This window comes from Phoxinus phoxinus (assembly GCF_949152265.1).
Source record: "Phoxinus phoxinus genome assembly, chromosome: 24".
Taxonomy (NCBI): domain Eukaryota; kingdom Metazoa; phylum Chordata; class Actinopteri; order Cypriniformes; family Leuciscidae; genus Phoxinus; species Phoxinus phoxinus.
In genome coordinates this window covers 10,635,529-10,653,256 of record NC_136899.1, presented here as the reverse complement: position 1 = coordinate 10,653,256, position 17,728 = coordinate 10,635,529, and the positions used below count along the sequence as shown (strand labels likewise).

Sequence of the window (17,728 nt, the reverse complement as noted above, 5' to 3'; positions counted from 1 at the left end):
TCAAAACAGAGATCACTGTAACATGCAGATAAATATGTTTTGGAGACAATAAACATGATTGCAACGAAAAAAAAAAATGGTCCAAATTCTACCGTAATTACGGTCGTTATAATTTTGAAAATTTTCAAAGTAGTCAACGAGACATAAAAGTGTTGAAAAACTTTCTTGAAGCATTTGACATGAGTTCAGACATCTTCTAGATTATTCTATAAAGAAATGTCCTTCCAACTAACGTAATGTCACTTGAAAACACATACATTCCTACAGTGTTTTGATCCCGACCAGCATGAGCGAATAATAACGATTGCGTCATGACGTATCTCGAATGGACAACTGCTATTGGTCCGCAATCGAAGTATTCAGACCCCTCCCCCACCGCCAATATATGCCCGCTCGAGTTGATAAACAAAAGACATTTACAGAAGCCAGGTGAAAACAGCCGGTTCAGCTGCTGCATGCGAGTCCCTTAAAGGAGAACCACAAACTTGACAGCGGAGGGTAATATTCTGGGAAGCGAATGAAGAAACACCTTTTGCTTCACTTCACATATAGAGGACTAGTGAGAAAAGGGAAAAAGAGCAAAAGAAGAAAATGGCCAATTTTATTTTGCGTAAAGCGGAGCCCAAAGACGTGCCTGACATATTGCGACTGATAAAGGTAGACTTCACACTGGTTTATACATATGGATATTTTAAAGCAAGATATGTAAGAATATGCTGTCGAAAACTTTTGAAAAGTGCATAAATATGCTTTAGAATACGTTTATTTGGTGTTCTGTCGCAGGAAATCATATTACAAGTTACCATCACATCTATTCAGATTTTTATATTAATGTTAAATTGTTTCAAATCAGTTTCATGACATTGATGAATTATCCAAATATGACCCTGCTCGAAAACAAGCCCTAGGCCGGGCGCATCACCTACAGAACTTGACGTTCAACATAGTTCAGGAAGCATTTTTTCTTTACTACCTTCTCTGTAGGAACTCGCCAAGTATGAAGAAATGGAAGACCAAGTTATATTAACTGAGAAAGGTGAGACGACTCTATATGTCAAATGTGAAATCTCATCAATAGTTTGCCTGCAGTGACAAGTTTTGTTTTTTAGATCTGCTCGAGGATGGATTCGGAGATCACCCGTTTTACCACTGCGTGGTCGCAGACGTGGCAGCCGAGCACCAGATAGTCGAGGGTAAAACACCAAGATGATCTTGAATGAACTGTTGAATAGCTGAGTAGTGTGTTCATCAGATGAATAAACCGTTTTATCAGAAGTCACGTCCTAAAAAAGGCGTCCTTACATCCTTTGTTTAACATTCATACACAAAGCACAAGTAATGCAATTGTGTAAGACACCAGTGTTCACACTTATAGGTTATTCTGTGATTGGATTTGCCATGTACTACTTCACCTATGATCCTTGGATTGGCAAACTGCTGTACCTTGAAGATTTTTATGTAATGAGAGAGTACAGAGGTAAGGGTGTGTTATCAAGGGTGTCTCTTATGAAACTGCAAGCATTTCCTCAACCCCCCTGACTAATTTCATACTTCACAGGTTTTGGAATTGGGTCTGAAATCCTGAAAACCCTCAGTGATGTAAGTTACCCGTTTTCATCTGTTGCACACATGGTTTGTATAGTATAAGCAAGTAGTTTCAAACTCAAAATAGACCACATGATTGTTTTAATGCATTACACATTTAGATGCTACCATAAAGAGTTGTTTCCTCCTGCAGACAGCAGTGAAGAATCGTTGCAGCAGCATGCATTTTATCGTGGCTGAGTCCAACAAAGCATCCATCGACTTTTACAAGCGACGTGGGGCTTCCGACCTCTCGCTGCAGGAGGGATGGCGACTTTTCAGGATTGATAAGGAGAATCTCCTGAAAATGTCTGCTGAAGAGTGAGCTGGCCCAAAGTTCCAGTGTTCAATGAGGGAGTACAGATATCTCACAGCCATTTCTCAGTTTAAAAAAAACTTTAATGACTTATTTTAGACACTGTGGGTATTAATCATGTTAACATAATTTAGACTTGAGATTAAGTTATAGCAGTACTTGTAGTCATATTCTATAGTTTGCATGTCAGATTAACTTATCAATAGTCATTTATTCATTGAATGCATTAAAAATAAAACAAAAAAATCTAAAAAGTATTTGTATTTAATTATATGCACAAGATAACACCTTCAGGCATTCCTCCCACAACAAATGTGCAAGTCATAACGATAAAAGAGTAAAAGCAGACTACATACTGTAAATGGACAGAGAATAGATTGTTCCCTGGAGGGTGCTGTACTTTGCAGAATGTCCCTTTGTTTATGTCCAGATTAGGCCAAGTTCATGTTTCATGGGGCAGATTCTTATCAACGTGGTTTGTGAATGGTAATGTAATGTAAACTTATGTAAGTTTGAACTCTTTGTTTAACGATACTGAAAAGCTCTAGACTAGAGAATGCAATGCCAACACTGGTGTAGAATACTCTGGAAATACAATTGGACCCATCAGTAAGACCTGAAAGTCATTGAGTTGCTGAAAAGTGTCTGGAAATTTCACAGTGCAGGTCAAGTAGGTAATTATCTTCTTCAGTTTAGTCCAAATGGTTGCAGTGTACATTTATAAAGTACATTTAATTTATATAATGCACATACAAGTCAAATATACAGTTTCAGTAAACACGGTCAATAAAATAATACAGCAAATACCACTAAATTAATCAGTGCATTGATAAGAGAACACAATCCAGGTGCAAAGCAGGAACTTCCCATAAAACGTACTGCTTTGTCTCAACTTGATTTTTGGCTGTCTGTTTTCTGTGTCTTCTCAACCTGTAAAGAAAAGGGTAAACCATTACAAAGAAGTAAAAGTATTCATTCCACAATTTTGGGAGGCTCTTGATGTCAAATATACGTGCCATCAAAACGGTCTCCCACTATTGATTTTGGACTTATCTTGCTAAATTATTGGGATACATTTATTCATCGAAGATGCATTAAATTGATCAAAAGTGACCGTAAAACCATTTATAATGTAAAATTATTTCTATTTCAAATAAATGCATTTTTTGACAGAAATTCTCTCATTATCTTCATTTGTGTTCTGAAGATGAACGAAGGTCTTACGGGCTTGGAACAACATTTTCATTGGAAATTTCATTTTTGGGTGGACTAACCCTTTAAAATATAAAATAAGTTAATTTTCTATTGAAAATATAGAAATATTTTACTGTATTTGTAATCAAACAAATGGAGACTTGGTAAGCATAAGGGAATTTTCAAAAACATTTGAAAAATCAGACTGAAGATGCCTTCACTCCATGTCATTATTACCATAATTACAAGATTAAGACTTGTAAAAAACATTCCCATCCTAGTAAAACTCGTAATTACAGCTTGTTAACTGGGAATTTTCTGAGAGCTCTCATTTGTACCACGTGAGCGCTGCAGACTCATATTGGCATTGATAGTGTTGTCATAGAAAAGCTTAATTCCAAGTCTGAGCACCTAGAACGGTGAAGTAGAAATTCACAAGCTGTTATCTCATAATTACGACATTGTGTGAACGCAGCATGAACCATATCTTTTGAATGCTAGTGTATGTCTGAAAGTTTCTTCAAAAATGCGGCATAACAATTTAGTCAAAGGCAATTAAACCTTAAAGACATTTGGTCCGAACCTGCTCAAGACATTAGCACTGTATGCGCACTGTCTTGGGAGAGGGAAAAAAACTAGGACAACACTGTGCCAAGTATCAGATTTCTCCTCACTTTGTCCTTGGATGGTGACTTCCCTCTCAGCAGCTCCTCCAAAACAACTCGGCCTTCTGAACCCCGGGAAAATATGTAGTCTTTTGTGGTCTATTAAAAACAAACAGAAACACTCGCGTTGAGAAAACACAATCAGGTCATGTTATCCATCATCAGTAGACTATACAATTCTAATATTTAAATCACCCTCAAGTGGTTCCAAACCTTTATGAGTTTCTTTCTTCTGTTAAACACAACATAATTTGTTTTGAAGAATGTCGGTAACCAAACAGTTGATGGCCCCGCCCCATTGACTTTCATAGTATTTTTTTTAGAAGTCAATGTTTGATTACCAACATTCTTTAAAATATCTTCTTTTGTGTTCAGCAGAAGAAAGAAATTTATACAGGTTTGGAACAACTTGAGGGTGAGTAAATGATGACAGAATTTTCATTTTTGGGTGAACTATCCCTTTAAATGTTGTACTTTAGAATTTTAAACAATTGTGCAAATATTAAAGCATTAACTTAGTGTTCATGTAATTGTCTGTGCTGTTCCAGTGAGGCAGGGAATAGTACTTTAATTGACTGAGCTTATCCATGGAAAAATTTCTAGTTTTACATTTATGGATGGCCGCACAGGGAGAAAAGAGGAAGGAACACAGACTATCAGAACACACAATTCACAGACTGAATTTCCTCCAGGCAAGTGCTGTTAATATCCCAGGATGCAAGTGATATTCAAAGCCCCAGTTACTGCTGTGTGTATTGGGCGGCCTGCAGAGAAACAACCACAGACTCTGTCCATCTGTACAGAAAGAAATGTAAACTTGCCCTGGCAACGGAGGCGACATGTTGTGGGTAGAACATAGAGGCGCTGAGAGCCATCAGCCCAGTGGGGAACGTCAGTCTCTTGATTGTACTGCCTGTCCAGACAAAACAAACAAAAAGAACCAAAACAGTAGTTAATAATAACACAGAACAGATGTTACAGGCCAAAGACCTTGATATGATTAAAATTGAATAAATAATAATAAATAATGAATAAGAATCATACCTTTTGCTAAATAAAGTCCCAGAATTCCAGAAAAACCTATAACACCCACACTGGCATAGAACTCAGATGGAGGGTCATTCAAAAATGCATATATATCTGAGAAAAAAAGAAATGCAATACTGTTTAATATAACCACACAAACAGTAGTAGGGATGGAGTGCTAGGGGGTCCGAGGAAATGTTTAGAAAAAAAAACAGTGTTGAAAATGTATATAAAAATTATTGATAAAACAAATAAATAAATAAATATAATAAGATTAAAATATAAAAAATACTAAATAGTTATATATAAAACAATTATATAGAGATACAAATGAGATAAAATAATAATAATTCAATACAATATATTAAAATTACTTATAAATACATTAAACAATAAACAGATTAATACATTTAAAAAATAGGAATAAAATAAATAATACATAGTAAAGTACTATAGTGAGTTAAAAAAAAAACACAGTACAGTAACATAAAACTAAATGTAATATATACCGGTAATATTTTATAATTATTATTATATATTTATAATATTTTTCACAGTATAAAATGTGTCTTTATACATAAAAAATTATATCTGCCTTTTAAATTTTAGGATGGGGGTCCCTTGCATGAAAATGATCATATATGGGGGTTTGTGAAAACTCATGACAAGTGTGTGTTTTTGTCCGTACCCTTTACAATATTTTGAGTGTTATTCACACCGGGCTCAACAGTGTTGTAGTAAGACTATGATTAAAAGAGAGAAAATATTAGGTAACAACAGATATATTACAGGTTAATCTTGAAATTATTTATCACAATCATAAATTATGAGCATAATAATTGTGGCTAAAAAAAGCCAACAAAACTTGCCTGTACTTTCTCCACGGTAAACTGTGTCTTTTCCTGAAGGTGGACAAGAGTCATAAAGAAATCATGAGAACTATAAACCATAAAACATTATGAAATTTAAATAATAAATGAATACATCAAATATTGAGAAGAGATGCATGTATACTGATATCATCTTTATCTTATTTTTCTGCATCTTATTGATTTACACTGTATTAACTACATTTTGTTTCCCTAGAAGACAAGCTTTTTTTTCTGAATCACTAAACAATGTCAGTTTTAAAGCATACCTGACACCATGAAATATAAGGTTCCACCGTCTTTCTCAGAGACGCCACACCCTGCTCAACATGACCAACCTCGGGCTCCTCGTACCTCAGCTGGGACTCAGGCGTGTCATAGAGTGAAAGCTGAAAAATAAAGGGGTATTGTAAAAACACATCAAGCAAATGACCTCCTCGTTCTGACCCACACCATCCCAAAACACACTTTACAGGAAGTACCTCATCAATCATTAGGGTGGTGTTCTTTTCTTTGGCCTCGCTTGCAGCAAAAACAGTGGCAGACATCAGGCCAAGGGCTCCAGGCACCACCTTAACAGGGAAGGGCACAGAAAACAAACATTAGAAATAATAACCACAGAAGCAGTGCAAATTATGCATTCATATATGTACGAGTATTGGACAATTGAAAAACAGTATTACAATGGAGCAAAAAGAAGCAGCACATTTTGACATAATAGGAGTTGCCTTGTTTATTAGGCAGAACACTGAAGCATCACGTGATTCAGGAGGAGGAGGCACGTCACTCTCTAAAGACATTGCTAGAATTCCAGACATAACATAATTTATTAGAAAACGACAGTAATTTAGAATGACTAAATCATGCAGCCAGAAAAGTATAGTTCTTAAACATGTATATAAATTATAATCCGGTTAAATATGAACATCGCAATAAAAAAAAAACCCTTATCAGATCAAGCTACAGTTAGCTTAGCTAACGTTAACGTTACATCAGTGCGCTGCAGCCACTGAGATGCGCGCATCCTTAAAATTATCTCAGCTTTCTTAAAATGCTTAATTATCAACGTTAATTACAAATAAAAATACAACAGTATTTCCATAAAATAAATCCATACACTTCGTACCTTGGCTATTTTCCTCAAATTTGACATTTTTTTCTTGAGAACTGCGCTATGCTACGCAGGGTTGCCAGGTCTGCACAACAAAACCAGCCAATTGCTCATCAAAACTAACCCAATCACGGCCAAAATTAGTCAAAAAGCGTTCCGGGCAGTTTCCTCGATAAAACTCGCGTGCCAGTGGGTAAAAAATCTCTCCAACCCGTGCACTACACAAACAACCCGCGGAGACAGAGTAAAAGTGTAAAACTAGTCCAGTCCCTCCAATAGTAGCTATCCAGTTGCAGAGCTACGGACTTGGCAACACTGCTGCTACGGCAAGCCTGTGAGGACAAGCGAGAAATGTAAATATTTTGAACGTTTTGTAAATAATCATGTGAATTATCAGTCTCGCATTCTCGTTGTTGTTGATGTAAGATGTTTGTATTACCTGGGAGACGTATTACAAACAAGATATGAATTTCGTGTTGTGTCTCAATCATGTGTAAACAATGACTTGAACAACGCAGTGTTCATTTTAAACTAGGCTATATGTAGGCTATTAAAAATCGTTTTCATTTAAAGCTGCAGTCCGTCGTTTTTCCTCTTTGTCGCCATCTCTGTTAGAAATCTGCAATTGCAGTTATTCGCGGAATTATTAACTGTGCGTGGGTAGTAAATCGGCATGAAACAGCGCGGATGAACACAATGTATTGAGGCTGCCGCGTCGCTGTGGATACTGTACTGTCATCAGCAATCTCAGAGTATACTTTTTGAAAGTGTCAACATTATAATTTTCATCGGAAAATGTCATCTGAACAAGTAAGTAAATTCACTTTTGTTCTGACCAAATTCGGGGGGTGGGGGGAAGCATTGCAGTAGGCTATATCATGCTGATTAAATCTAACGATTGCTTATATCACGTCAAAACGTGAAAAAATATATTTTTTTCTGTAGCCACTCTGAAGTCCGAAGTCTTTGGGTTTTACAACTGGTGAATCTCCAGTTGTCACTGGTGATTGTCGCTTTAAACTTTCGGGATCCGCCATACCCGTTTGTCTATGGCCATACCAAGTGCTAAGCTAAATCTCCACCATCATCCACACACGCTAGCCGGGGACTCCTTCTCTATGTGTAGCTACAGAAGTGACGCAATGACGCAAAGACATGCTCGAAATTCCCGCGGAAATCCACCAGTACCACTGGAATTAAAATCATTATTACAAGCTTACCGTTTTGAATCGAGGTAAGGCAAGCAGATCGTTTTGAACACTGGCTGGTTACGTTTTTTTTCAAAAATGTCTTTTTTGATATTTTTAAACCCAAAAAAGTGCCGGACTGCAGCTTTAAATAAAACTGATTCTAAAGAAAAAAAATATTATAAGATGTTACATTATAGATGTGGCAACTAACGGAAACTAAATAAGGATAAGTTAGTAGCCTATTGAAATTACTAAAACTGCAATAAAAATAAATAAAAGCAAAAATAGAAATAAGCCTATTACAAAAACTGATAAAACAAGCACATGAACAAAATTACTAAAACTTAAACCAACTGAAAATATACAAATAAAAGCTAATTCAAAACATTAGGCCTAATAAGACTAATCATAATAAACACAGGAACAATGCAGCTCACATTTTACTGTAATTATATGTAGCCTATTTTTCGTAACACATCAACAAAGATCCAGTAACTTTGTTTTATTTTAAATGTTACAAATTTATTAATAACACTTTAAGACATCATTTGTCTGATTGTTAAAAAGACATGTAAAATCACTTTTACAACAAGGAAAGGCACTTCATGAAATAACCCTCAACACCTTAATCTACATAGAGCCATAACATATTAATAAACAAAACTTTATATAGTATAAAGAAAAAAACAATATGTACATTTTAATATTTCCTTGTGTTTATAATGCAAAAAATACTAGACTACTTAAAGAACCAGAGTGACCCAACCAATAAACTAATGACTAATAAGTAACTGGTGGTGGTACAATCTCAACATCTTTTGAAGTGAGTCGAGAAGGAAGAACAATTCCAAACTTCTCTCTCAACAACTCTGTAATTTCTTCATTTGAAAGATCTGTAGTGGTTTTCATAGCTTGCTGTCCATCCTCTGAGGTCAAACTGGTTATAATCAGTCTGCGGCCCATGATTGTGATTCTTCCAGTGGGCAATAAGAGTGAACAGAGAGATTTGCAGAAGAAAATTGAGCTAACAGAACTCTGATGGTAGTCACACATGGCTCTGAAATCATCTCTTTCACGTGACTCCAGCGTGAATTTGTACTGTTGCAACCAACACTCTTCTGCACTCCCTGATACCTCAGTCTCAGATCTCATTTCCATGAAAATGAAGTCTCCCTGAGATCTGATTCGATACACTCCGTGGCTCTGGGCTTGAGGACTATCTGTCTCAAGAGAAAGAGGGAGCTGGAATCCGGATCCAAACCCAACATCACAGAGCCACCTGTGTCCATCCAGCTTCACCATCATGATGAAGTGGTCGAAGGGAGGTCCGTAAGCACCGGTGAACCGATTCCTGACCTGTGCGGAGAGAATAGTCACGTCAAAGCCCATCTGAGACAAAAGCCAAGAGAAGAGTCCATTGTTCTCAAAGCAGAATCCTCCACGGCGCATAAGGACGATTTTTTCATATAGAAGTGGCAACTCAAGCCTGACCCGCTCTCCGATATGAACAGTGAGGTTCTCAAAGGGAACTGTCATTAAGTGATTCAGGTGAACGTATCGTAATGTCTCCAATGTCGGAGAACATGGACCAGAACAGCTGATACGTGCCAAATACTTCTGGACATCCATCGTTTAGCAAATATCGCTGGTAGGTTAGCGTAGCAATGAAAACTTTAAATCAAATACAGCTGCTGAAAACATTTAGACAACCTCATGCAAGCTTTCACTTTGCACGCTGTAAACTCGGACTTTACTTTCACGGAAGTCCACGTCTTGTGCTCATGAGCATAAAAGCACGAAACTTTCTTATAATTACAATTTTAATTGTTTGTATTGTTTCTAGAACACAATTAAAAATATATGGCAAGTTTAATGAATAATAAAAAAAGTAAATAAAAAATAGACGTAAACGGAACTGTTGGAGTGTTGCCAGATAATATCACAAGAGAAAGCATCTAGGTTAAAATAAGCCATTCCTTAGAAATATCAGGTAATACAATATATTAATTCAAGGCTTAAATCTTTTTAAAGTATGCCTATTTTAAGTAGAATAGTCTCATGTAAATAAAGAATTCTAGAAATAAATCGCTCAGTTCCGTTTTTTATGAGCGAAACAACCCATTTACAGCGGACATGGCAACATTTGCTCTGGTTAACGCCTTTTATGTTGCCATTGACCAATCAGATCTCGGAGCCCTTTTCGGTTTCTAGGTGATGCTTACAAACAACTTGTTGCTATGAAAAACAGATCCAAGTCGCTGCTGTCCTATAATATATGACAAAGCAGTATACTACAAAGTACTAGGATATATTTATTAAGAAAGACCAAGGACATAACTCTGTATTTAAAGTAAACTTAACTCAAAGCGGTAAGTCCTTTAGTGCGTTAAGATGAGCTATTTAGTTTAGCTTGAGCACCCGGTGCTAGCCAATTTAAGTTAAGTTACCACAATCTTCTAATTTTCCTTTTCCATATTGCATGTATTGAATGATATTCTGACTGTCTAATGTCCTTTCTGTGTTCTTTTGTGTTCACTTTCTCCTTGTCATTAAGATGCCCCCTCCTGAAACAATGTACTGCGCCCAGCAGATCAACATCCCTCCAGAGCTGCCCAATATTCTAAAGCAGTTCACAAAAGCTGCCATTAAAACACAGCCGTGTGATGTGCTACAATGGGCAGCTGAGTAAGTGTTGTTGTTTTTTTATAGTATACTATAATAATGCATCAGAGTGGCATTATATACACTAGGCTACCATTCAAAAGTTTTTGAAAAAAGTCTCAAATGATCACCAAGGATGCAATTTATTTGATTGAACAATCAGAAAAAACAGTAATATTGTGAAATATTATTACCATTTAAAATAACTGTTTTCTATTTGAATAAATTGAAAAATGTAGCCTAATGATTTATTCCTGTGATCAAAGCTGAATTTTCAGCATGAAAATTTTCAGCATGAAAAAGCTGAACATTTCAGAATTTTCAGAAGACTGGATTACTCCAGTATTCAGTGTCACATGATCCTTCAGAAATCATTCTTATACGCTGGTTTGGTGCTGAATTATTGTCAATTATTAATAATGGTTCTTATTATTATCAATGTTGAAACAGTTGTGCTGCTTAATTATACCTTTCTGGAAACTGTAAAACAGTTTTTAGGATTCTTTGATGAATAGAAAGCGCAATAGGACAGAATTTATTTTTACAAATATTTTTTGTAACATTATAAATGTCTTTACTGTCACATTTGATCAATTGAATGTGTCTTTGCTGAATAAAAGTATTAATTGCCTAATTGTTATTTTAAAATCTAACTTACCCCCGATTTTTGAATGGTTGTATAGCCTATTGGTTTCCACAAAAATATTAAGCAGTAAACTGTCTTCAGCATTGATAATAATCAGAAATGTTTCTTGAGCACCATATCATCATATTAGAATGATTTCTGAAGGATCATGTGACACTGAAGACTGGAGTAATGATGCTGAAAATTCAGCTTTGCCATCACAGGAATAAATGACATTTTAAAATCGAATAAAACTGGGAGTTATTTTTTAACTGTAATAATATTTCACAATATTACTGACTTCTTTCAAAAACATAAAAAAAATCTTAATTATTCTAAACATCTGATCAGTAGTGTATGATTATATTGCAGTGGAAATGTAATGCAGTATGACAAATGACAACAATAAAACGGCTGCTCCTTCAGCTATTTTTCAGCTTTATCAAAAGGTCAGGGCATATCAGTCAATGAGAGACTGGAAATGCCCGTGGCAACTCAGAAAACCGACACAGGACTGACACCAGGCCTTCTAAAGATCCTTCATCAACAGGTGTGATCAACTGCATCTCTCTTGTATGTTATATACACAGTGCATCAGATGTATATTTATGAATATTGATGAGAAGATTTATCTTGCCTGTAGCTCGCACCTAACACAATCATTACAAAAGAGGAGCTTCTTTGGAAGTGGAAAGATCTGTGCTTGCCAATTGAACAGCTTGACACAATCCTCGCTCTTGGCAACTTCAGTGAAAATATCAATTGGATGCAGTTTTTTGCTTTAGGATGCAGTGCGTTGGGTGGGGTGAGTAACTATAAATATCTGATTTATGTACTTACCATATTGTGTGTGTAATGCTACTAACTGACTCTAGATGGCAGTGTTGGATTTGAAATTGCCTTAACATTCAAGGAGTTGAACAAGGATGATTCATAAAGAGTGATTCGTAAATTCATTCAAAATGTGCTAAATTATGTTGTAAAAGTGTACGTTTTGAAAGAAAGCCCACTGTACTGTTCCCACAGGCCATTATGAGTGCTTTGAAACATGCATGTGAAATACTCACAGAGGACTCTGAGGGTGGTTCAGCCCAGATTCCTTTCGACACATTTCAGAGGCTGTACACATACTTGGCCCATCTGGATGGAGAAATTCCTAAAGAACAGATCGACAGCTTCTTGCACCGTTTAGAGGAGTGAGTACACACACACACACACACACACACACACACACACACACACACACACACACACACACACACACACACACACACACACACACACACACACACACACACACACACACACATACACACACACACACACACACACAGCAAAATAATGGTCTGATCAAGGTGACCAATTGCAGAAGCAAAAAAATGCAAAGCGCTTAATCATTCTGACAGCAAGCAGTTTGGAGACGTTGAGCAATGAGAAGAGGCTTGATTGAATGATTTAGCCACATTTTGAGGGTGATCATTTCTTCCCTGTTTTACTTTTGTTGCCAAAGAGGAGTTTTAGGAGGTTATAAGTGATAAAGAATAGAAATGAATTGCCTTGACATTGTAGCTTTAGGTGTTTTCAGGTTTTTATTGTTTAAATTTACACCTGTGAAAATACAAAGCCATTTTTTTTTACAAAAAACAAAACAAAACTGTTCTATATTCAAAACTACTTCAAACAATGACTGAAAAGAGACACAACACATACGACTCAAAACATCACATAATGCCATAAGGGTAAGTAGTTTTGCAATTGCATAATGCAAGAACCTGAACCATTATTGTACTTATAAGACAGCAATTACTAGTGCATTTGTAAGAATGTGTGTCCTGTGGGTGGTTTTATGACTTTGTGATGGGGTTTTGTTGTCATACTTCATCAGCATACCAACAGCAAGTGTCTTTTTCAATCGCATACAACAAGAAATCATCCCCTGCTTTTTTTAGCTTAATGTTTTTAAGATATTTAGGAAGCCTAAACATCTTTAACACAATGTAAAGACCCAGCACAGTATCCAATTTACTATTAAGACACAATGACAAGGAATTTATAGAACTTTGGATGAATCATGTTATTATGACCAGCAATTATTACACTCATATTTTTCACAGTTAAATCTACTGGTCAAAAGCCTATGTACATTTTTGTCATATATATGCCCCCATAAATACTGTCCCATGATTTAATGACTTCATGACATGTTGAAAATAAACCTTATATATTAATTAAGTATATTTAATTACCATTCAGACACCACATTAGAAGGTGCTTTTTATCATTCCTTTGAAGGCCATTTCATGGGTGTTCAGCAATTTTAAAGGCTGAAATGAAAGACTTATTGACTCTTTTGCAATTTTAATTATGAACTAAAGACAAAATGAACATGGACTTACACAGTTCTTACGGTGTATTAGATATAGAACCTGTAACTAATAAAAATGATTAAAAAGTCCATAATGTGATTCGATAATTTCTTAAACAATAATGGCCCTTAAAGGGATAGTGCATCCAAAAATGAAAATTCTCTAATCATTTACTCAGCCTCACATGGTTACAAACTTAGAAGATATTTAAGAAATGTTTTTTTGTCGATACAATGAAAGTGAAAGTGAACCAAATGACTTTCATTGTATAAGCAAAAAAAGTTGACACATTTTTAAAAATATATTTTTTGTTTCAGGGAAGAATTAAAGTCATAGAGATTTGGTTTCGTTTTTGGATTCACTACCCTTATAGCTTTTGTTATCAAATAATTTGACGTCATTGTGGGAATTTTTGCAGTGATGTCATAAAATAACCCATTTTTAATTCCCCAAAGAGCCTTTGAGTAAAGTGTTTTTAACGTACTACATTTTTAACATAGAACATTTTTAAAACATAAAGAACCTTTGTTTTTAAGAGTGTATGCGAGAGAGAATAAACACTGTCTGAGAGACAACAGGAAAACAGATAAGACTTTTCTTCAGCTTTGCATGTCTGTACTGTACGTATGTGTGTAGCAGTCACTGATACAGCTGAACCAACCCAACATCACCACAGTGTGCCCTTTATTAATCTCAAAAGATACAGACGCAGCACACAAGATTTCTAGTGTTCATAGAAACAGGAACTCCTGAAACAAAAGCAGTCTATTCCTTAGAACACACAAATGTTTGGGAAGTGTGTTAGTGAGTCAATAATACAGACGCAGAAGCAAGTGACCCGGCGTGTTTCAGAACAATAACGTCAACTCTACAGTAAATCAAAGTGAAAAAGAATTGAAAAGAGGATGTTAGTATACAATTAATAAGCAAAAACAGTTCTTTTCATAAGATCCGCCCAAGTGCAGTTGGATGCAGCAATCTCCTGTCGTGATGAAAAAACAGATTACACTTTACATTTATAGACGTTTAATAGAAAACGTTGTTTTTCCTGCTTTCAGAGAGTGCCAAGGAGGAATGGTGCAACCTTCAGATTTTACAAGCTTCCGAAGTGCTGAGAAGTCGGAGTAGAATCCAATACAGTCGGTCCTCAGGTGGCAATATCTTACATCACGCTCCAAAAATATTGATCCTAGTTACTATGTCCTGTTTGCACTCTTTATTCTGTATATTGTGAGGTGATTGGAATTTTTAACCGAAATAAATTCTCAAATCTCCAATCGAGGTAGCCTGGATTAATGTTACAAAAGTGAAAGGAAGCCAAAACAAGGCTACTGGTATATTAGGTGCTTATTCGAGCGTTATAAGCTTTCAGTTTTGATTGAGAGTCACAGATTTACCATTCACACTATACGTTAGGGTTTTCAAAATGATCACACCACTGTGGTTGTCATGTGCTTCTATTTGAAAGAAACCATATTCTTTTGCAATCAAATGTACCATCTCTCATATCTACCTCAACACACACACACAAACACACACACACACACACACACACACACACACACACACACACACACACACACACACAGACAGACACACACACACACACACACACACACACTTCCATTGATTTTTTATTTTATTTTTATTTTTTATTAAGCAAACAATACAAATACAGATAAGTACATAAACAATAGAAGCAACAACAAAAAACAACAACAAATACAAATGTGGAAAAAGCAAGTATCGGACAAGTAAACTAGTTAATGACAAACAAGAGTGCATAATACAAGAAAAAACAAATGAGCCAACAAATAAACAAATATCTAAACAACATAAAACAGAGGGCAATACGGATGAACCTGTCTCTATTACATACACATATACTCACATACACATACATACACATACATATAGACACATTGTATATCTCCCCAACCAGAATGTATAGTATTGTAATTTAAGTAGTGAATGTGTGATGGTATTGTTATCATTTATTACTCACTGTTTGAGAGGAAAAAAAAGAAAAAAATATACATATATTACATATATATATATATATATATATATATATATATATATATATATATATACATACATACATACATACATACATACATACATACATACATACATACATATATATATATACATATACACACATTCACATATACACACATACACATACATATATACATACATGCATACATACATACTCACACACACCAAAAAAAAGGCTAGTAACAACAACAACCAAAAAAAAATACAAGGCATATACAGAGTAAAAGGGATATAGATGGGATAGATAAAAAAGAAAAACAAAGGAAAAACTAGAGATTAAAAATGGGAAGGGTGGAGAGATAAAATGGCTATTGCATGTTTGATTGATTTCCTGCTGTTTATGCACATTCCAGTGATTTTAGAACGTGTTAATGATTGTGCACATGTGGACATTTCTCGATACCTAGGTCAGTTTTTCAAAACTCTTCACACAGTGAGCATAATAGCAGTCTTTGTGAGCTAAACTGTGGATCATTTATCATTGATTTGTCACCAAATGCATTCAATTAATACATCTTTCAGTTTACATGAATTTGTTTCTCACTTACACACAAAACCCACAAAAAGTATATGTACCTACAGAACAATTTGCACATTTACATACTCTTTTCAAAACTCTTAAACTTAAGTTAAAAACCTAACATTTCTACAGTAATACCATATAGAATTATATTCTTAATCTAAAAATGAAATGCTATCAAAACAATTAGACGTAGCTATGCAGTGCACCTACACACGTGTTAGTCTTTCAATTTCATTTATCAATACAAAAGGGAATAACTTAGGAATTATTTTGTACTGTAATGCAAACATGGACTCTGTAACATATAGTGCACTGAATTAGATGGTGTCTTTCTTGTTTTGTACAGAAATGTGTCTTAGCGAGGACATTTGGCCCTCACAAGTACCCATACCTGTACACACACACACACACACACACACACACACACACACACACACACACACACACACACACACACACACACACACACACACACACACACACACACACACACACACACACACACACACACACACACACACACACACACACACAATGACAGGATCTATCACATTTTGGTCCACACATATGTCTTTGTCACATTGTTACATTTGTGTATTTTGGAGAAGCAGAGCACAGAAACCGGCAGTCACCCAGTTGGTCTGATTAATGACCTTTTTGAGGATGGAAAGTGGCTTTGTACTAATCTGGAACCAAAAGGAGGTACTCAACCTTCACAGACCTGTAAATGAAAGCTATTCTCTAAATTTTTCTACGGAATTAATTGATTCACCCCTAAGTAATCAAGCTAATTTTAGATTGACAGCCCTTTCTGACTAATGATAAAGTCCCATCAGTGAGGTGTTGTTCCCAAAATTATTTGCAACAAGGATAACAATTTAGGTTTTAAATTAGAAACAGAAACAGAAATAATTAGTTTGATACGGACACATCACTCTTGGACAAGGATTTATCCAGGTGCTTTTTGGATGATCGACAGAGAAGTTCTCCTTCTCGATCAGCTCCTGGGGATTTATTAACCTAAGCAGGCCAGAGTGCTGAGCTAATGTAATCGTCTAAGCCGAGATATAGCCAAGGAGCAGCATGGCTTCTTTTATTTCTAAGAGAGATGGCAGGCCGTTCCCGTTCTGATCCCTCACTAACAACTCGCTCCAACTCTAAAGAAGAAGCAGAAAGAGTATGCATTTCAAATTACAGTGAATGGGGCTTTTTTTTGGGATGATTTAAAAGCTGAAATAATTTAAGTAAGGAATAATTATTGACGGGCCGTTGGATTATTAGAAAAACAATGCACACCCGTGGTGGCGTCATGGCTACATTATTTTTCAATAATTCACAGACCGGAGTCAATTATTCTGCTTATACTACGGTTAACACACCTTTTGTCCTTAAAACGCTCTTGTGTGTAGGACTAATTTCTTACGCATCTAATCCCATGTGCTAATTCCAAAAAGTCATTTCAGAGCTAGAAACAGAGAGCCATTGATAGCAGACTAATGCAGTTATTAGAGAGAGAGAGATTAAGCATGTGTGAATT

General features: G+C 35.7%; 4 protein-coding genes across 7 annotated transcripts; 2 read left to right on the top strand and 2 right to left on the bottom strand.

The window, feature by feature from the left end:
* Window positions 1-410: 410 nt before the first annotated feature.
* Window positions 411-1,909, top strand: sat1b (spermidine/spermine N1-acetyltransferase 1b; the record flags this gene model as incomplete). Of its 2 annotated transcripts, XM_079601859.1 has the most annotated exons (6): window positions 411-657; window positions 985-1,036; window positions 1,110-1,193; window positions 1,376-1,477; window positions 1,559-1,599; window positions 1,739-1,909. In XM_079601859.1, exons 1-6 carry the CDS (start codon window positions 592-594, stop codon window positions 1,907-1,909), a joined length of 516 nt encoding a protein of 171 aa, XP_079457985.1. In that variant the 5' UTR covers window positions 411-591. The 2 variants fall into 2 exon arrangements, with proteins under 2 accessions (XP_079457985.1, XP_079457986.1); XM_079601860.1 differs by lacking the exon at window positions 1,376-1,477.
* A 57-nt stretch (window positions 1,910-1,966) lies between these two features.
* Window positions 1,967-7,350, bottom strand: apoob (apolipoprotein O, b). 2 transcript variants are annotated; one of them, XM_079601855.1, is made up of 10 exons: window positions 7,205-7,350; window positions 6,781-7,097; window positions 6,137-6,226; window positions 5,924-6,043; window positions 5,655-5,687; window positions 5,474-5,528; window positions 4,804-4,899; window positions 4,581-4,672; window positions 3,769-3,858; window positions 1,967-2,830 (listed from the first exon to the last, which is right to left on the bottom strand). In XM_079601855.1, the coding sequence occupies exons 2-10, from the start codon at window positions 6,805-6,807 to the stop codon at window positions 2,789-2,791; spliced, it is 645 nt and encodes a 214-aa protein (XP_079457981.1). In that variant the 5' UTR covers window positions 6,808-7,097; window positions 7,205-7,350; the 3' UTR covers window positions 1,967-2,788. The 2 variants fall into 2 exon arrangements, with proteins under 2 accessions (XP_079457981.1, XP_079457980.1); XM_079601854.1 differs by lacking the exons at window positions 6,781-7,097; window positions 7,205-7,350 and adding an exon at window positions 6,338-6,730 and having other exon boundaries at window positions 2,690-2,830.
* Window positions 7,351-8,389: 1,039 nt separating this feature from the next.
* On the bottom strand, window positions 8,390-9,584 carry LOC306992710 (arylamine N-acetyltransferase, pineal gland isozyme NAT-3-like; the record flags this gene model as incomplete). The annotated part of the gene is made up of 1 exon (XM_079601853.1): window positions 8,390-9,584. One exon carries the CDS (start codon window positions 9,582-9,584, stop codon window positions 8,736-8,738), a length of 849 nt encoding a protein of 282 aa, XP_079457979.1. The 3' UTR covers window positions 8,390-8,735.
* Window positions 8,726-14,882, top strand: ropn1l (rhophilin associated tail protein 1-like). 2 transcript variants are annotated; one of them, XM_079601858.1, is made up of 6 exons: window positions 8,726-9,603; window positions 10,510-10,640; window positions 11,668-11,791; window positions 11,885-12,046; window positions 12,268-12,437; window positions 14,666-14,882. In XM_079601858.1, exons 2-6 carry the CDS (start codon window positions 10,510-10,512, stop codon window positions 14,733-14,735), a joined length of 657 nt encoding a protein of 218 aa, XP_079457984.1. In that variant the 5' UTR covers window positions 8,726-9,603; the 3' UTR covers window positions 14,736-14,882. The 2 variants fall into 2 exon arrangements, with proteins under 2 accessions (XP_079457984.1, XP_079457983.1); XM_079601857.1 differs by lacking the exon at window positions 8,726-9,603 and adding an exon at window positions 10,146-10,324.
* Window positions 14,883-17,728: the final 2,846 nt, after the last annotated feature.